The sequence below is a fragment of the Pristis pectinata genome, chromosome 4, assembly GCF_009764475.1.
Source record: "Pristis pectinata isolate sPriPec2 chromosome 4, sPriPec2.1.pri, whole genome shotgun sequence".
Lineage (NCBI taxonomy): Eukaryota > Metazoa > Chordata > Chondrichthyes > Rhinopristiformes > Pristidae > Pristis > Pristis pectinata.
Genome location: NC_067408.1, coordinates 59,321,780 through 59,337,354, shown reverse-complemented (window position 1 = coordinate 59,337,354; position 15,575 = coordinate 59,321,780). Strand labels below are relative to the sequence as shown.

Here is a 15,575-nt window from a genome sequence, read left to right as displayed (position 1 = left end):
CCACATCCAGCATTACCACTTCTGCCAGCACCTCCCAGGGACCTAAACAGCCCTCTCAAGTGAGGCAGAGATTCACGTGCACCTCCTCCAACCTGGGCTATTGCATTCAATACTTGCGAAGTGGCCTCCTCTACATCAGTGAGACCAAGCATAGACTGCTTTGCATTACACCTGCACTCTGAATGAAATAACCACCTTGAGCTTCTGGTTGCATGCCATTTCATCTCCCCTCCCCATATTGATCTGTCAGTCCTTGGCCTCCTCCCTTGTCACAGTGAGGCAAATGCAAACTACAACCAAAGCACCTCATATTCTCCTAGGGTTGCCTACAGCCCAAATGTTTCTGCTTGTGGGGAATCCTAAACTAGAGGTCAGAAATATAAGTTCATCACTAATAAATTAGGTAATAAAATGGAAAGCCTTTGGCCAGAAGGATTAGAATGGTATATGATACTGCATGGAATCAATGAGGCAAATAGCATAGATGCTTTTAAGAAGATAGCTATGTGAGGATAAAGGATAGACTTAGATTAAGTAGAGTAGGAGGATGCTCATATGAAGCAAGGCATGCACAAGTTACTTAAAGGCAAATAAGTAAACACTGTGTACAGAGCTATAGGAACTTATGCACGTAGATCCAAGGAGATCTTGAACTTCCAGTTGTGTGTCATTTCAACTCCTTTCCCATTCTCACACCGATCTGTCTGTCCTCAGCCTTCTACATTGCCATGGTGAGGCCAGGCATACACTAGAAGAACAGCACCTCATATTCTGCTTGGGTAGCCAACAGCCCAATGGTATGAATAGTGAATTTTCCAATTTCAGGTGAACCACCCTTCCTGTTTTCCTTTCCCACTCCCACTAGTCCACCCAGGGTTTCCTTCCCTTTGTTCAACTTTTCCATTCCCCCTCCGCTCCATTATCGAGACCCATCACCCTCCCTCATCTGGCTCCATCTGCCCATCACCCACTTACCTATTTACCTAGGGGTTTTTCTCCCTTGGGTCACCACCCCGCTCCCCACTCCATTATCAAGACCCATCACCCTCTCCCACCTGGTTCCATCTGCCATCATCCTTCCCTTGTCTATTTCCACCTATATCCTACCAGCCTCTCTCACCCCCTCCCTCTCATACACTGCTTTCTCCCCTCTACGGTCTCAGTCCTGATGCGGGGTTTTGACCCGAAAATGTTGACCATCCCTCTGCCTCCACAAATGCTGTCTGGTCTGCTGAGTTCTTCCAGCAGTTTATCTTTTACTTCACATTTCAGCATCTGCAGTCTCTTGTGTCTCAATTACAATACAGGACTCACTGCTCATACACAATTAATACTCAAGTCAGAACTAGTATCCAAAGTAGTACTGTCTTACAACTCCATTCACTTAACCTCCAGTGTTGTCTGTGTGGAGATTGCATGTTCCTCCTTTGACAGTGTGGGTTTCCTCCAGATGCTCTGGTTAGTATAAATGGGTGGTTGATGGTCAGTGTGCACTCAGGACAAAAGGCCTTTTGCTATGTTACTTGATCCTATGACCGAAAACTTAATCAACTGACTTTCTCAACAGCTCCAGAATTTTACGTTATGCAGTTAGTAGATTGGATGTGCTTCTGGCTCTTAGACAGTATTTAGAATGAAAGTGATCTGGACTCCTGGCTTATACATCTTAGGATTCAGAGAGAGGGTGGAGGAGGAAACACTGTTGTTTTCCTGTTAGCATTAACCGATAATGTAATTCCATAGTGCATTATGTTGCGAGTAGGAGACAGTTCCCCACACCCCTTTTAGGAAGATATTAGTAGTCAAATTACATCACCACTTTACTTCATTCCTGCCTTGCTAAGTGGCATTATAACAGAAAGACTGTGAGCAGGAAAATATTCAGGCACTGGAAATACTATGGAAAAGAAAACAGGTGTGGGTTTGCATAAATTACCAGAGTTTTTTTTAAACTCTGAATATTAAAAGTGAAATAAAAACAGAAAGGTAGTTAAACAGAAACAAACTATTCCTGTACAGCCACTGCCAGACCTGCTGAGTATTTCCAATTTCCATTTTAATTTCAGGTTTCTGGCATCTGCAGATTTTGCCTTTTCAATTAAAGATTAAAGTACCCCTTTAATTTTTAATTGAAAAGACCACCCCAGATATAATGTCCTGTTGCACACCTTTTTGAGTCTTATAATGACTGCCCTTTAAGAATATTAAAATATTCTTCAAGCTTCATGGACTGAAATGCCTGACCAATGGAAGTATTTCAACTGAGGTCCAGCAAATCAAAACAGGCATTTAATTTATAAAGCCAATATCACACAAACAGTTCAGATGATTGTAGTAGAGAAGATTAAGCTGAGACGCAAAAGGAAGTGGTGACTAGCATTATTTTGAATGATAAGGATTGTGCATACATTTGTAGGAATCTCGAAGGGGATAGCACACACTAGAGAATTAAATGACTGCAGATGCTGGAATCTAGATGAAAAAACAACAAGATGCTGGAGGAACTTAGCAGGCCAGGCAGCATCTGTGGAGAAAGATAGACAGTCAACGTTTTGGATCAAGACCCTTCTTCAGAATGGTCCTGAAGGGTCCTGACCTCTCAGCTTCTTACATCTCCCACTTCTCCCACTCACCTACACTTCCCCCCTCACCTGGACTCACCTATCAGATGCCTGTGTGTGCTTCTCCCCTAGCCCCCCCCCCCCCCCCCCCCCCCCCAACCAAACCTCCTTATTCAGGCTTCTGCCCTCTTCCTTTCCAGTCCTGATGAAGGGTCTCAACCCGAAACATTGACTGTTTATTCCCCTCCATAGATGCTGTCTGACCTACTGAGTTCCTCCACCACCTTTTGTGTGTGTTGATAATGAACTTCACGGAACAGATCCACTGCCTCAGATTTAAATCGATTCCAATAACTTTCCCACTACCGATGTCAGACTAATAGGTCTGTAATTTCCTTTATGCTGCCTCCCACCTTTCTTATACAGCAGAACTACATTTGCGACCCTCCAGTCCTCTGGAACCATGCCGGAGTCTATTGATTCCTGGAAAATTGTCACCAATGCCTCTGCAATCTCTAAAGCCACCTCCTTCAGAACCCAGGGGTGCATCTCATCCGGTCTGGGAGACTTATCTGTCTTTAGTCCATTTAGCTTTCCTAGCACCTTCTCTCTAGTAATCTTGATTGAACTCAGTTCTATCCCCGAGACCCCTGACTATCAGATATATTGCTGCTGTCCTCCACAGTGAAGGCCGATGCAAAATACTCATTTAGTTCCTCTGCCATCTCTCTGTTATCCATTATAATCTCTCCCGCACTGTTTTCAATTGGTCCTATATCAACCCGTGTCCCTCTTTTACTCTTCATATATTTAAAAAAAACTCTTAGTATCGTTTTGAATGTTATCTGCCAACTTCCTTTCATAATTCATCTTTTCTTTCCTAATGACCTTCTTAGTTTCTTTCTGTAAGTTTTTAAAAGTTTCCCAGTCTTTCTGTTTTCCCACTAATTTTTGCTTCCTTGTATGCCCTCCCTTTTGTTTTTATTTTAGCCTTCACCTCTCTCGTCATCCACAATTGTGTAATTTTTCCATTCGTAATCTTTTTTCTTGGAATATATCTATCCTGCATTTTCCTTATTTCTCGAAGAAATTCCATCCATTTCTGCTCTGCCATCCCTCCAACTAGCTTACTTTTCCGATCAATTTGGGCCAGTTCCTCTCTCATGCCACTGTAATTTCCTTTGTTCCACTGAAATATGTTCCACAGTTTCTCCTTTTCAAATTTGAAACTGAACTCAACCATGTTGTGATTGCTAGTTCCTAATGGTTCCTTTACCTTTAGTTCCCTAATCACCTCAGGTTCGTTACACAGCACCCAATCCAAAACAGCTAATCCCCTGGTGAGCTTATCAACAAATTGCTCCAAAAAGCCATCCCGTAGACACTCCATATACTTGCTCTCCTGAGATCCACGGCCTTCCTGGCTTTCTCAATCCACCTTCATGTTAAAATCCCCCATAATTGTCTTGACATTGTCTCTCTGACACGCTTTTTCTATTTCTAGCTGTAACTTATGGTCCACATCCCGGCTGCTGTTAGGGGGCCTATATATAACTGCTATATTGTCCTTTTACCCTTGCCATTTCTTAGCTCCACCCATAAGGATTCCACTTCTTCTGACCCTATGTCCCTTCTCTGTATTGATTTTTATATCATTACTAACCATCAGGGCCACACCACCCCCTCTGCCTACCCGCCTATCTTTCCTATACACTGTGTACCCCTGGACATTCAGTTCCCAATCACATCCGTCATTAAGCCATGACTCAGTGATTGCCACAATGTCATATTTTTTAATCTGTAGCTTGTGCCACTAGGTCATCCACTTTATTCCTAGTGCTACGTGCATTTAAATATAGTACATTTAGACCAGTATCTGCTATCAATTTTGCTGTATTTCTATTGTTCAGCAAATTATCCTGTCTTTTCACCTGCCTGTCCTTCTTACTATCTTCACTGCACACTGTCTTGGACTTGTTCCTATGTACCTCTTCCTCTATCCTAACATCCTGGTTTCCTTCCCCCTGCCAAATTAGTTTAAACCCTCCCCAACAGCTATGTTAAACATTCCCGCCAGGAAATTGGACCCCTTGGAGTTTAGGTGTAACCCATCCTTTGTGAATAGGTCATACCTCTCCCAAAAAAGGTCCCAGTGATCCAACTTTTATGTTGAACTGTCAGAAGAAGTTTGCATTGTGGTGAGAGCTAAGTGTGGTGCCACAAGGTTTTGTTTAATAATAACATATTTACAGATTTGTGGTTGGAGACTGTTCCTTTACTGGTAGAGTTCCCATGATACTTGTAAATCACTTATGTAGAACTCACTCCTATCTGATCCCTCTGATCCTTTAATGTAACCTCAAAATATAGATCTATGTAGAGTAGAACTGCAGTGACATTATGCTCAAATAGTCCTTTTACATAATCTGTCACATACAGTATTCAGGTCAGAAAGAATTACATCTTAGTTGCACAATTGTGTTTATATGCTTAGTTTTCAGTGTGTGGGTGTAATAAGGCTATGGGATAACGTTTTGGGAACAGTCTGTTCAGTGCACAAGAAATTCTTTGAGCAGTGGAAGTGTGAATTGTAATTCATTCTGAGGAAACAGAACTAGTTTTCATTGGGAAATTAGGAATTTTCTGCATTACAGAAGCGCAGTGATTCAGTTTGTCACCATTCTCCTTAAAAGGCTTTGCCTTCCCATTGTTTGGGAAAGAGAATTAAGGTTTCAGTCTGATTTTGCTCAGAGTGGGTGATTTGACTAGTTTGAATTTGATTTTGCTAAATTCTCATGGGAGCCTAATCAACAGTTCAAAGGTTATATGATTGGTTATTGGAATGAATAAAAGAGATGCATTTCAAATCTTGCCAACCTGCTGAACATCTAAGAGACAAGACTTCCTGATAAACTGAAATGAAGACTCATCAATGCAATCCTTAATCAAGTATCCATTTGGCTAAATTTCATCCCAGGTAGGCAGTTGGAATAACTACTCAGCAGAGATCTGAGCAAACAAACTGGTCAATTTTCTTTAATAACCTTTAACCTGGCAAGACAAGAGGTAAGGTGCCACAGAGGTAAGAGCAGTGATGTAGATGAGAGAATGGAAGGAATAGAGTAAGACTATGGAGGGCAAGACTGACTGGTGGGTACAGGTGGGAGAGAAAAACAAGGCAAGGAAGGTGACTGGGCTGTCAATCTGAAGTAGGGGAGTGGGATGTACACTAAGAAACAAAGGAGGAAGAGAGGGAAATGAAGAAACAGAAATATTTTTTGACAGAGTTCCAACCCTTTGGGCTAAATTTGCAAGAAAGCTTTTTTATTGGTAGGTTCAGTCCAAAAATAGTTCAAAGTACTTGGATATCAAGATATTAAATGTGGCAATTAAGGGATTGCAGTGGATGTAGTGTATGTAAACTTTAGCAAAGCCCTTGATAGCATGTTCCAGGAGATTTTGAAATAAAACTAAAGATAAGGAGTTAAGGAGACATTGGTTCTGTAGAAAGGCATAGAGATTTTGAGTTTTATGTTGACAGAGCACTAAAGGAGATATCTTGGGTGTTCAGTTGTAAATCTAAAAGCATTCACTTTCATCTTAAAATGTGCCAAGAGATAGTAACCATGTATCCAGTCTTAAGGCTTCAGTACTGAATACACTGGAGGGCTGCATGTCATAGGAAGGAGATAAAAACAGATTTATGAGGATGGTATGAAGAAATATTAACATAAATTGTATCTTTCATAAAGCTAGCACAATCATGATTTTGACCATACCACAGCACTGAAACATCACAATTGAAGTAATCTATGACATTAAATGTGCTGCATGATGCCTCTTTCCCCTCAACATTTTTGCAATTTTTAACATAGTTGATTCCACCATTATCCGTATACTTCCATATCACTCTGAAATGGTCCAACTCATTTGGTTCCACTTGCCTATTCAATTTAATGAAAGCATCTCCAGTTTAAAACCTTTATTTCTGTTCCCAACCTCATGTTTACCTTGAGTCATTCAAGGAACCATGCTTGACCTCCACATCCCTTCTAGATGCTGCCCTTTGGCGATAATATCCAAATGTGTGGAATTAGCTTCCAGGTGTAGGTGGACTAACACAGGAATTAATTCGCTCTCACCTCTCCTGAACCCATCAATTCCTACCATAGTGTAAAGCTGCATATTCAGTATCCAATTTTACATGAGTTGCAATTCTTTCAAATAAACAATGGAAAAGCCAAAATCATTTTTTTCCAACCCTGTCACAAATTCCATCCCTCTCCTTAGGCATTGCCTCACTTTGAATCAGAGTTTTCAATTTCATTGTGAACTCAATATCCTGCCGGTAACAAAGTGTTTGCTTCCATAACCAGTGCCTACGTCCACTCTAGCATCTGTCCTATGCCTAGACTTTCATTCATGCCTTTACCTTTGCCACTAATTCCAATGTGTTCCAGGCAGAATTATCCTTCATCTAACAATAGCTCTTCTAAAACAATGCCACTCATATTCTATCCCCCATCCAGCTTCCCAGTCTTTGCTGAAGTCCTTTAGTGTCCAGTTTCCTTGCCTCTAAACTTCAAGATGGTCAGAGGCTAATAGAAAAGAAGTGACTTGCTCTTTCAGAAGACAAGCAGTGGTTAGGCATAACTGAGTTGCTGCATGAACTCTGTACTATCAGAATTGAAGTACAGAATGATCTCATTTGGGTGATTTGTTTTGCAGCAAAGATTTTGGCAAATTAAATTTAAAAATAATGATCTTCAGCACACAAGTTGACTTGGTATTTGAAATGAAGGGGATATAGCTGATAAGTATTTAGAAATTGCAACATTTATCATATTGAATCATAGCTGAATATTTTGTGGTTGTAATAAATGGGGAATACTGCAGAGGAATTCACATATGAATCTCACACCAGTCGTGAGTCACCAAAAATTTGTTCAGTAGTAGCAGGCCGTGTTTCTAACTATTGATTTCAAAACTGACCTCTGACCTTCATATACATGGTTTTAGTAGAAATCTGGAAAAGGGTGTGCATTGATTTTTCCTTTGCAATTATATAACTCACAAATAGGTGGAGGGTACAATAGCGAGTCATAACAGACCAAAGCAAGTGATTGTGGTTGTTGGAGGTCAGTCATAGGGTAAAGGAAAGGAAGTTGTGGGCGGGTTAGAGAGCACAGTTTTATTATTTTGCTTGAAAGATGCAAAGAGGATGTAACAATAATCATTTTTTATGCAGAAAATAGTTATGATCTGCAGTTCAAATAAAAAAAACTGCAGATGCTGGAACTATGAAATAAAAACAGAAATACTGGAAATATTCAGCAGATTGGGCTGCATCTGGGTGGAAAGAGAAACACAGCAATGTTTCAGATTGAAGACTCTTTGCCAGAACTGAGCGCAGTGCCTGTAGGGGTAGAATGGAATCAACTGAGGTTTTCTAAAGGGGGATGGATAAGCACTAATTTACAAGGCTGTGGGAAAAGCATCTATGATTGGGTCTCATGGAATTGTTCTAAGAGGACTCCATGGGGTGACTAGCTGCATTCTTATGCTGTAACAATTCTGTAATTCAACAGCCTTAGGATCTGGCTATAGGCTGTGTTACATTCAGCTACTTAATGAGTGACCTTCCATCTTCTTGTTGTTGTTTACTGATATATGAAGAGCATTCAACTGACTTTCAGCTCCACAGAAAGTGAGATGGGCTGAAATGTTGAAAAAAAAACAAGTGTCACAACAAGAGTGAAAATTATCATCAGTAAGTCTCCTCATCAACGTCCTGGGGCAGGGAGTGTCACTGTCGACCAAAAACTTAACTGGATCAGTCATAAGAAAATAGGAACACAAGAACATAAGAAATAGGAGCAGGAGTAGTACATTCAGCCCATTGAGCCTGGTTCACTATTCATTAAACTTGTGCTTTATCTTTAAATTCAACACCATTTTCCTTCACTGTCTACATATCACTTGATTCCCTTAATATCCAGAAATCTGTCCATCTGTGCTTTGAGACTCCACAGCCCACTGGTGGAAAGATTTCCACAGATTCACCACCTTTAGGACTGACATGAAGAAATTTCTCTCCATGTCAGTCTTAAATGGCCTACCTCTTGTTCTGTGATTCTTTTGTCTGATCCTAAATTCCTAGGCCAGCAGAAACATTCTTGCTGTATCCAGTCTGCCGAGCTCTACAAGAGTTTGTAAGCTTCAGTGAGATCATGTCTTCTGAACTCAAGGCCTAGTCTACTTGATCTCTTATACAGTTAACCCGCCAACCCTGGAAACAAGCTAGCATTCCCTCTGTGGTAAGTATACCCCTCTTTAGGTATAGAGACCAAAACCATACACAATTTTTTTAGTTGTGGTCTTATGTAATGCAATAAGGCACTTTCAGTACTGTACTCAAATCCTCTTGTAATAATGGCCAATGTACCATCTGCCTCCCTGCTGCACCAATTTCAGTGACTTGTGTACAAGGAGATCAACATTACCTAATAACATTTTTAAAAAATACTCTGTTTTCTGTTTAGTACACCAAAGTGCATAATTTTTCATTTTCTACATTATACTGCATCTATAATGTTCTTGCCTGTTCACTCAGCTCGTCCCTATCCCTTGAAACCTCCCAACTTGCAAACTTGCAAGCTTGGAAATCAGCAAGCTTGGAAATATGAACCTTTGGTCCCCTTGCCCAAATCATGAATAGCCGGGACCCAAACATTTATTCCTATGGTTCCCCACTAGTCACAGCCTGTCAGCCTGAGAAAGATCCATTTATTCTTACACTTTGCTTTCCGTCCAGTAACTAATTCTCAATCCACGTCAGCACATTATTCGCATTACCATCTGCTTTAACCTTGTCGACCAGCCTGTGTGGGACCTTAAGTCTGGGAGGAAAACAGCATCGAAAAGGACCTTCGGTCCATCATGTCCTTGCCAACCATCAAGTAACCATTTGTTTTAATCCCATTCACCAGCACTTGGTGCGTAGCCTTCTATACCTTGGAGATTCAAATGCTTGTTTAGATACTTCTTAAATGTTGTGAGAGTACCTGCCTCCACTACCCCTTAAGCAGTGTGTTCCAACTTGCAACCTTGAGGAGAAAAACTTCCTTTTCAGATCTCTTCCTTATCAGAGTGGGCAGATGGGGTGCCTATCAAGTGGGCTTCTATGGTGTTGAGCTTTTTGAATTGAAGCTGCACTCATCCTGACAAGTGGAGAGTATTCCACCACACTCTTGATTTGAGCCTTGTAGATGGTGGACAGCAGGATTCCTAGCCTCTAATCTGCTCTTGTAGCCACATAGTGTATTTGACTACTCCAGTTCAGTATCTGGTTAATGGTAACCCCCAGGATATAGATAATGGGATATTCAGTGACGGTAATGCCATTGAAATGTCAGGGAATGATAGCTGGATTTTCTCTTTTTAGATGTCATCATTGCCTGGCACTACTGTGGTGCAAGTGGTACTTGCCACCTATCAGCCCAGGCCTGGATATTGCCCAGGTCTTCCTGCATTTGGATGTGGACTTCTTCGTTATCTGAGGAGTCACAAATGATGTTGAACACTGTGCAGTCATAAGCAAACATTCCTGTTTCTGACCTTACAGTGGAAGGTCAGTGATGAAACAGCTGAAGATGGTTGGGCCTAGGACACTAACTACCCTAAGGAATATTGACTCCCTCCACTGTGGTTTCAGTGTGAATTATTTAAAGAAATAACTGCACACATTTCCCAAGGCTACTTTGCCAGGACCTTCCAAACTGATGATCACCACCAACAGAGAAGACAAGTGCCGAGATAAGAAATTTGTATCCATGTTTCAAGGGTTTTGCTATTTCTACATCCTGTTTCCTTGTGACTTTTTGCATTCAGTGTCACTGTAGAGCTCTTGGATTTCAACCACTCTGTGATATACCATCATCCCCAGCCATCAACTTTTTTATTATGTGGTTGTTGCTGGAATGGCCAGCATTTCTTGCTCATCCATAACTGCCCTTGAAAAATATAGGGGTGAGCTACACTGCAATCCATGTGGTGAAGGCATTGTTTTATGCTGTGTACAGTGATGTGTAACCTGGGAGGGGAACTTGCAGTGGTGGTTTGCCCATGTTGCCTGTCTCCTTCCTTTCAGCTGATGCACCAACATTCAATTCTAAACCGGTTTTCCCAACGTTTGAACAACATTTGCATTTAAAAAGTAATTTTTAAATTAAATTAAAAAAGTAATAAAGATATTTTGGGTTAATCTGAAATAAAAACAGATTCTGATTTAATTCTTGTGTTTTCCACCTTTATTTGTGGGCAGTAATTGTACTTAATAACAGGTACTAACAAGGAAATGAACGTGAAATCTTTGGAGCCAACTCTAATTGTTAAAAGATTGCTTCACATTCTTCCAATTCTCTCTCACAATGCATTTGTACAAGTAAAAAATTCCATCCACTATGATTCCCAGAATATTTCCCATTTACCAGACTCCAGGAAACTGGTTCCCTCACAACTTGCTTTATATCCATTGAGGATTCTGTTTTAATCCAAATGTGCCATGCCAGAGGCAAACTATTGTGTCCATCTACTTTGAAGTTTTCAAGAAAGCGGGATTGCATGGCATTCTGATTATTATGGAGGCAGAATTTTAAATGTCAAAAATTGTTGAAACTCCCTTTTCTAAGTTTTGGAGGAATAGTACCAAAAGCAAAAAGCTGTCGATGCTAGAAATTGAATAAAAACACAAAATGCCAGAAATAGTATGCAGGTCAGACAGCATCTGTGGAGAGAGATTAATGTATGGATGAACTTTCATCAGGACTAGAAAATGTTACCATCCAAACATGCTTTAACTTGCAGTGAAGTGGGAGGGAGGGAGAGAACAAAGGGAATGTGTGTGATGGGGTGGAGATGAGGAGAGTGACTGTCACATGTATGGGGGTGCTGCTGAGAGAAGGTGGTGTTGCTAATCATAGAACATAGAACAATTACAGCACAATTCAGGCCCTTCGGCCCACAAAGCTGTGCCGAACATGTCCCTACCCTAGAAATTACTAGGCTTACCCATAGCCCTCTATTTTACTCAGCTCCATGTAGCTACCTAACAGTCTCTTGAAAGACCCTATTGTATCAGCCTCCACCACCGTTTCCGGCAGCCCATTCCACGCACTCACCACTCTCTGAGTAAAAAAAACTTACCCTTGACATCTCTATATCTATTCCCCAGCACCTTAAACCTATGTCCTCTTGTGGCCACCAGTTCAGCCCTGGGGAAAAGCCTCTGACTATCTACCCTATCAATACCTCTCATCACCTTATACACCTCAGTCAGGTTCCCCCCTCATCCTCCATCTCTCCAAGGAGAACAGGCCAAGCTCCCTCAACCTGCTTTCATAAGGCATGCTCCGCATTCCAGGCAGCATCCTTGTAAATCTCCTCTGCACCTTCTCTATGGCTTCCACATCTTTCCTGTAGTGAGGCGACCAGAACTGAGCACAGTACTCCAAGTGGGGTCTGACCAGGGACCTATATAGTTGCAACAATACCTCACGGCTCCTAAATTCAATTCCCCGATTGATGAAGGACAATACACCATATGCCTTCTTAACCACAGAGTCAACCTGTGCAGCCGCTTTGAGCGTCCTATGAACTCGGACCCCAGGCTCCCTCTGATCCTCCACACTGCCAAGAGCCCTACCATTAAGACTATATTCCGCCAACATATTTAACCTACCAAAATGAACCACTTCACACTTATCTGGGTTGAACTCCATCTGCCACTTCTCAGCCCAACTTTGCATCCTATCTATGTCCCTCTGTAACCTCTGACAGCCCTCCAAACTATCCACAACACCCCCAACCTTCATGTCATCTGCAAACTTACTAACCCACTCCTCCACTTCCTCATCCAGGTCATTTATAAAAATCACAAATAGTAAGGGTTCCAGTACAGATCCTTAAGGTACACCACTGGTCACTTACCTCCACTCAGAATACGACCCTTCAACAACCACTCTTTGCCTTCTGTGGGTCAGCCAGTTCTGGATCCACACTGCAATACCCCCTTGGATCCCATGTCTTCTCAGCTTTTCCATAAGCCTCGCATGGGGTACCTTATCAAACGCCTTGCTGAAATCCATGAAATAGATGGTCTGTTTGGAGCAAATATAGGTAGAAGGAGATGAATGAAAATGGAGGAGAGAAATAAAACAATGCTGTAACAGAGACAAAACTGCAGTGATTGGGATAAAAAAGTACACTGGAAATACTTAACAGGTCGGGCAGCATCTGTTGAGAGAGAAGAGTTGAGCTAACATTACAGGCAAATGACCTTTCATCAGAACCAGCCAGTTCTGATGCAAGCTGTAAAAACTGATCATCTGAATTGTTGAATAGAGTCATGAAGTGCAGAAACAGGCCCTTTGGCCCACCTTGGCTATGCTTGCCAACAAGTACCTATTGGTACTACTGGTTGAAATTCTGTGGTCCAGCAAATCCCATGGTTTTGCATGTTTTGAATCTGTAGTACAGATCTGTACTAATTAACTAATTCTAACTAAGATCTAAAATTAACTAAGATCTGTACTAGTCTGTACCTAATCAACCCACCAGTGCAACTTTTGCAATCTCAGCTGATAGCGTTTCTGACTTACAGAAATTTTGGGTTACAGACAGTTCTCGGAACCCTTACCTGAACCAGGGAATATCTGTACTTAAAAAGAACAGTTTTGCTGCTCAGTGGAAGATGATCATGGACAATTTTTGTGGTCCGGCAACAGTTAGGTCCCAAGGGTGCAGCACTTGGGAGTTTTGACCTGTAATCCTGTTTACCAGCACTCTGATATAGCCTTCTATGCCATGTCATTTCACATGCTCATCTAGGTTTTCTTAAATACTTCCCGAGGGCTGTAATGTGTCAAGTTGGAAGATGAGGTGCAGCAGGTATTCTTTCTGAACAAATATGAGCTGGAGAGTGGAATGAGAGTCCTTACAGGAAACAAACAAGAGGATAGATGTGAGAGGCTGTGGGCTTGAAATGGATATTGATTATTGGCTGATTCCTGAGATGGAAAGAGGGCAGTCAAGAAAGGGCCTACAGAAAGGCTGAAGGGCCTGTATTGTGCTGTGTGGTTCTATAGAAGGGCCTGGATAGAGTGGACGTGAAGATGTTTCCATTAGCAGGAGAGTCTAGGACCCGAGGGTACAGCCTCAGAATAAAGGGACATCCCTTTAAAACTGGGATGAGGAGGAATTTCTTTACCCAGAGATGTCTCTACTGTTCAGATGCTCCATGTCAGACTATTGTTTTTTGACTACTGCTCCACCTTCAATACCATAATTCCAAGCAAACTCATTAACAAACTCCGAGACCTGGGACTCAATACCTCCCTCTGCAACTGGATCCTTGACTTTCTGACCAACAGACTGCAATCAGTGAGGATAGGCAGCAACACCTTCAGCATGATTATTCTCAACGCTGGTGCCCCACAAGGCTGCGCCCTCAGCCCTTTACCCTATTCCTTATGACTGCATGGCCAGATTCTGCTCTAACTCCTTCTACAAGTTTGCAGATGACACCACCACCGTATCTCAAGTAACAATGAGAGGGAGTACAGGAAGGAGGTAGAGAGCTCAGTGACATGGTGTCATGACAACAACCTTTCCGTCCATGTCAGCAAAACAAAAGAGCTGGTTATTGACTTCAGGAAAGGGGGCAATGTACATCAGTGGTTCTGAGGTCGAGAGGGTTGAGAGCTTCAAGTTCCTTGGAGTGAACATCACGAAATAGCCTGTCCTGGTCCAACCATGTAGACACCACGGCCAAGGAAGCCCACCGGCACCTCTACTTCCTGCAGAGAGTTGTGGACACAGCTCAGCACATCACGGAAACCAGCCTCCCCTCCATGGACTCTGTCTTTACCTCTCACTGCCTTGGCGAAGCAGCCAGCATAATCAAAGACCCCACCCACCCAGGTCATCCTCTCTTCTCCCCTTCTCCCATCAGGCAGAAGATACAGGAGCCTGAGGGCACATACCACCAGGCTCAAGGACAGCTTCTATCCCACTGTGATAAGACTATTGAACAGTTCCCTTGTATGATGAGATGGACTCTTGACCTCACAATCTACCTTGTTTTGACCTTGCACCTTATTGCCCACCTGCAATGCACTTCCCTGTAGCTGTGACACTTTATTCTGTTATTTCTTTTAACTCTGTACTACTTCGATGCACTGTGTAATGAATTGATCTGTATGAACGGTATGCAAGACAAGTTTTTAACTGTACCTCGGTACAAGTGACAATAATAAATACGAAGAGAATAGTCAAGTTTGGTAGAAATAAATACCGTGTGGCAAGAACAAACTGAACTGATGGGTCTGCCAGGATAGTAGACGAGTAGATAGAGGCAGTCCATCGTTTAGTGACTATGAAGTTGGAGGTTTTGAAGATCTCCAGGGGAAGTGAGGTCAGTAACTATCTGGAAGACGGTAGAACAGTGTGTACTGGTAATGCCTTGGCTGTTGCTGGACACATCATGACAAAATAATGGACAACACTCAAACTTCTAAATGGTGCATTTTGTTTCCTTGGCAGATCTGTCGAAGAACAGACTGAGTGAAATTCCACTGGAAGTGTGCCACTTTATCTCCTTGGAGATCTTGAACCTATATCACAACTGCATCAAAGTCATTCCAGATGCAGTCATCAATCTGCAGGCATTGACGAATTTAAACCTGAGGTGAGTATAATGATCTGCAGTATGTGCACACATTCACATTTAGAGTCATATAGCACAGCAACAGGCCCTTTGGCCCACCATGTCTGTGCTGCCTGTTGCACATATCTACATGAATCTCCCATTTACCTGCATTAGGTCTGTAGCCTCCTATGCCTTGGCAATTCAAGTACTTGTCTAGATTCTTCTCAAGTGTTGTGAGAATATCTGCCTCCACCACCTCTTCGGGCAGCATATTCCAGACTCCAACCACTTCTGCGTGAAATAATTCC

The 15,575-nt window shown here is 42.1% G+C and overlaps 1 protein-coding gene across 6 annotated transcripts in view; it reads left to right on the top strand.

Moving 5' to 3' along the window:
* lrch1 (leucine-rich repeats and calponin homology (CH) domain containing 1) overlaps positions 1 to 15,575 on the top strand; it is a 216,625-nt gene that overhangs the window by 84,948 nt on the left and 116,102 nt on the right. For all 6 annotated transcript variants that reach the window (XR_007956127.1, XR_007956128.1, XR_007956126.1 and 3 more), the window contains exon 2: positions 15,162 to 15,306. Coding sequence is in view for 3 of the 6 variants with exons in the window: in XM_052013271.1 (XP_051869231.1) it covers positions 15,162 to 15,306 (145 nt within the window). In the remaining 3 variants the exon portion in view is untranslated. The remainder of the gene's footprint in view (positions 1 to 15,161; positions 15,307 to 15,575) is intronic.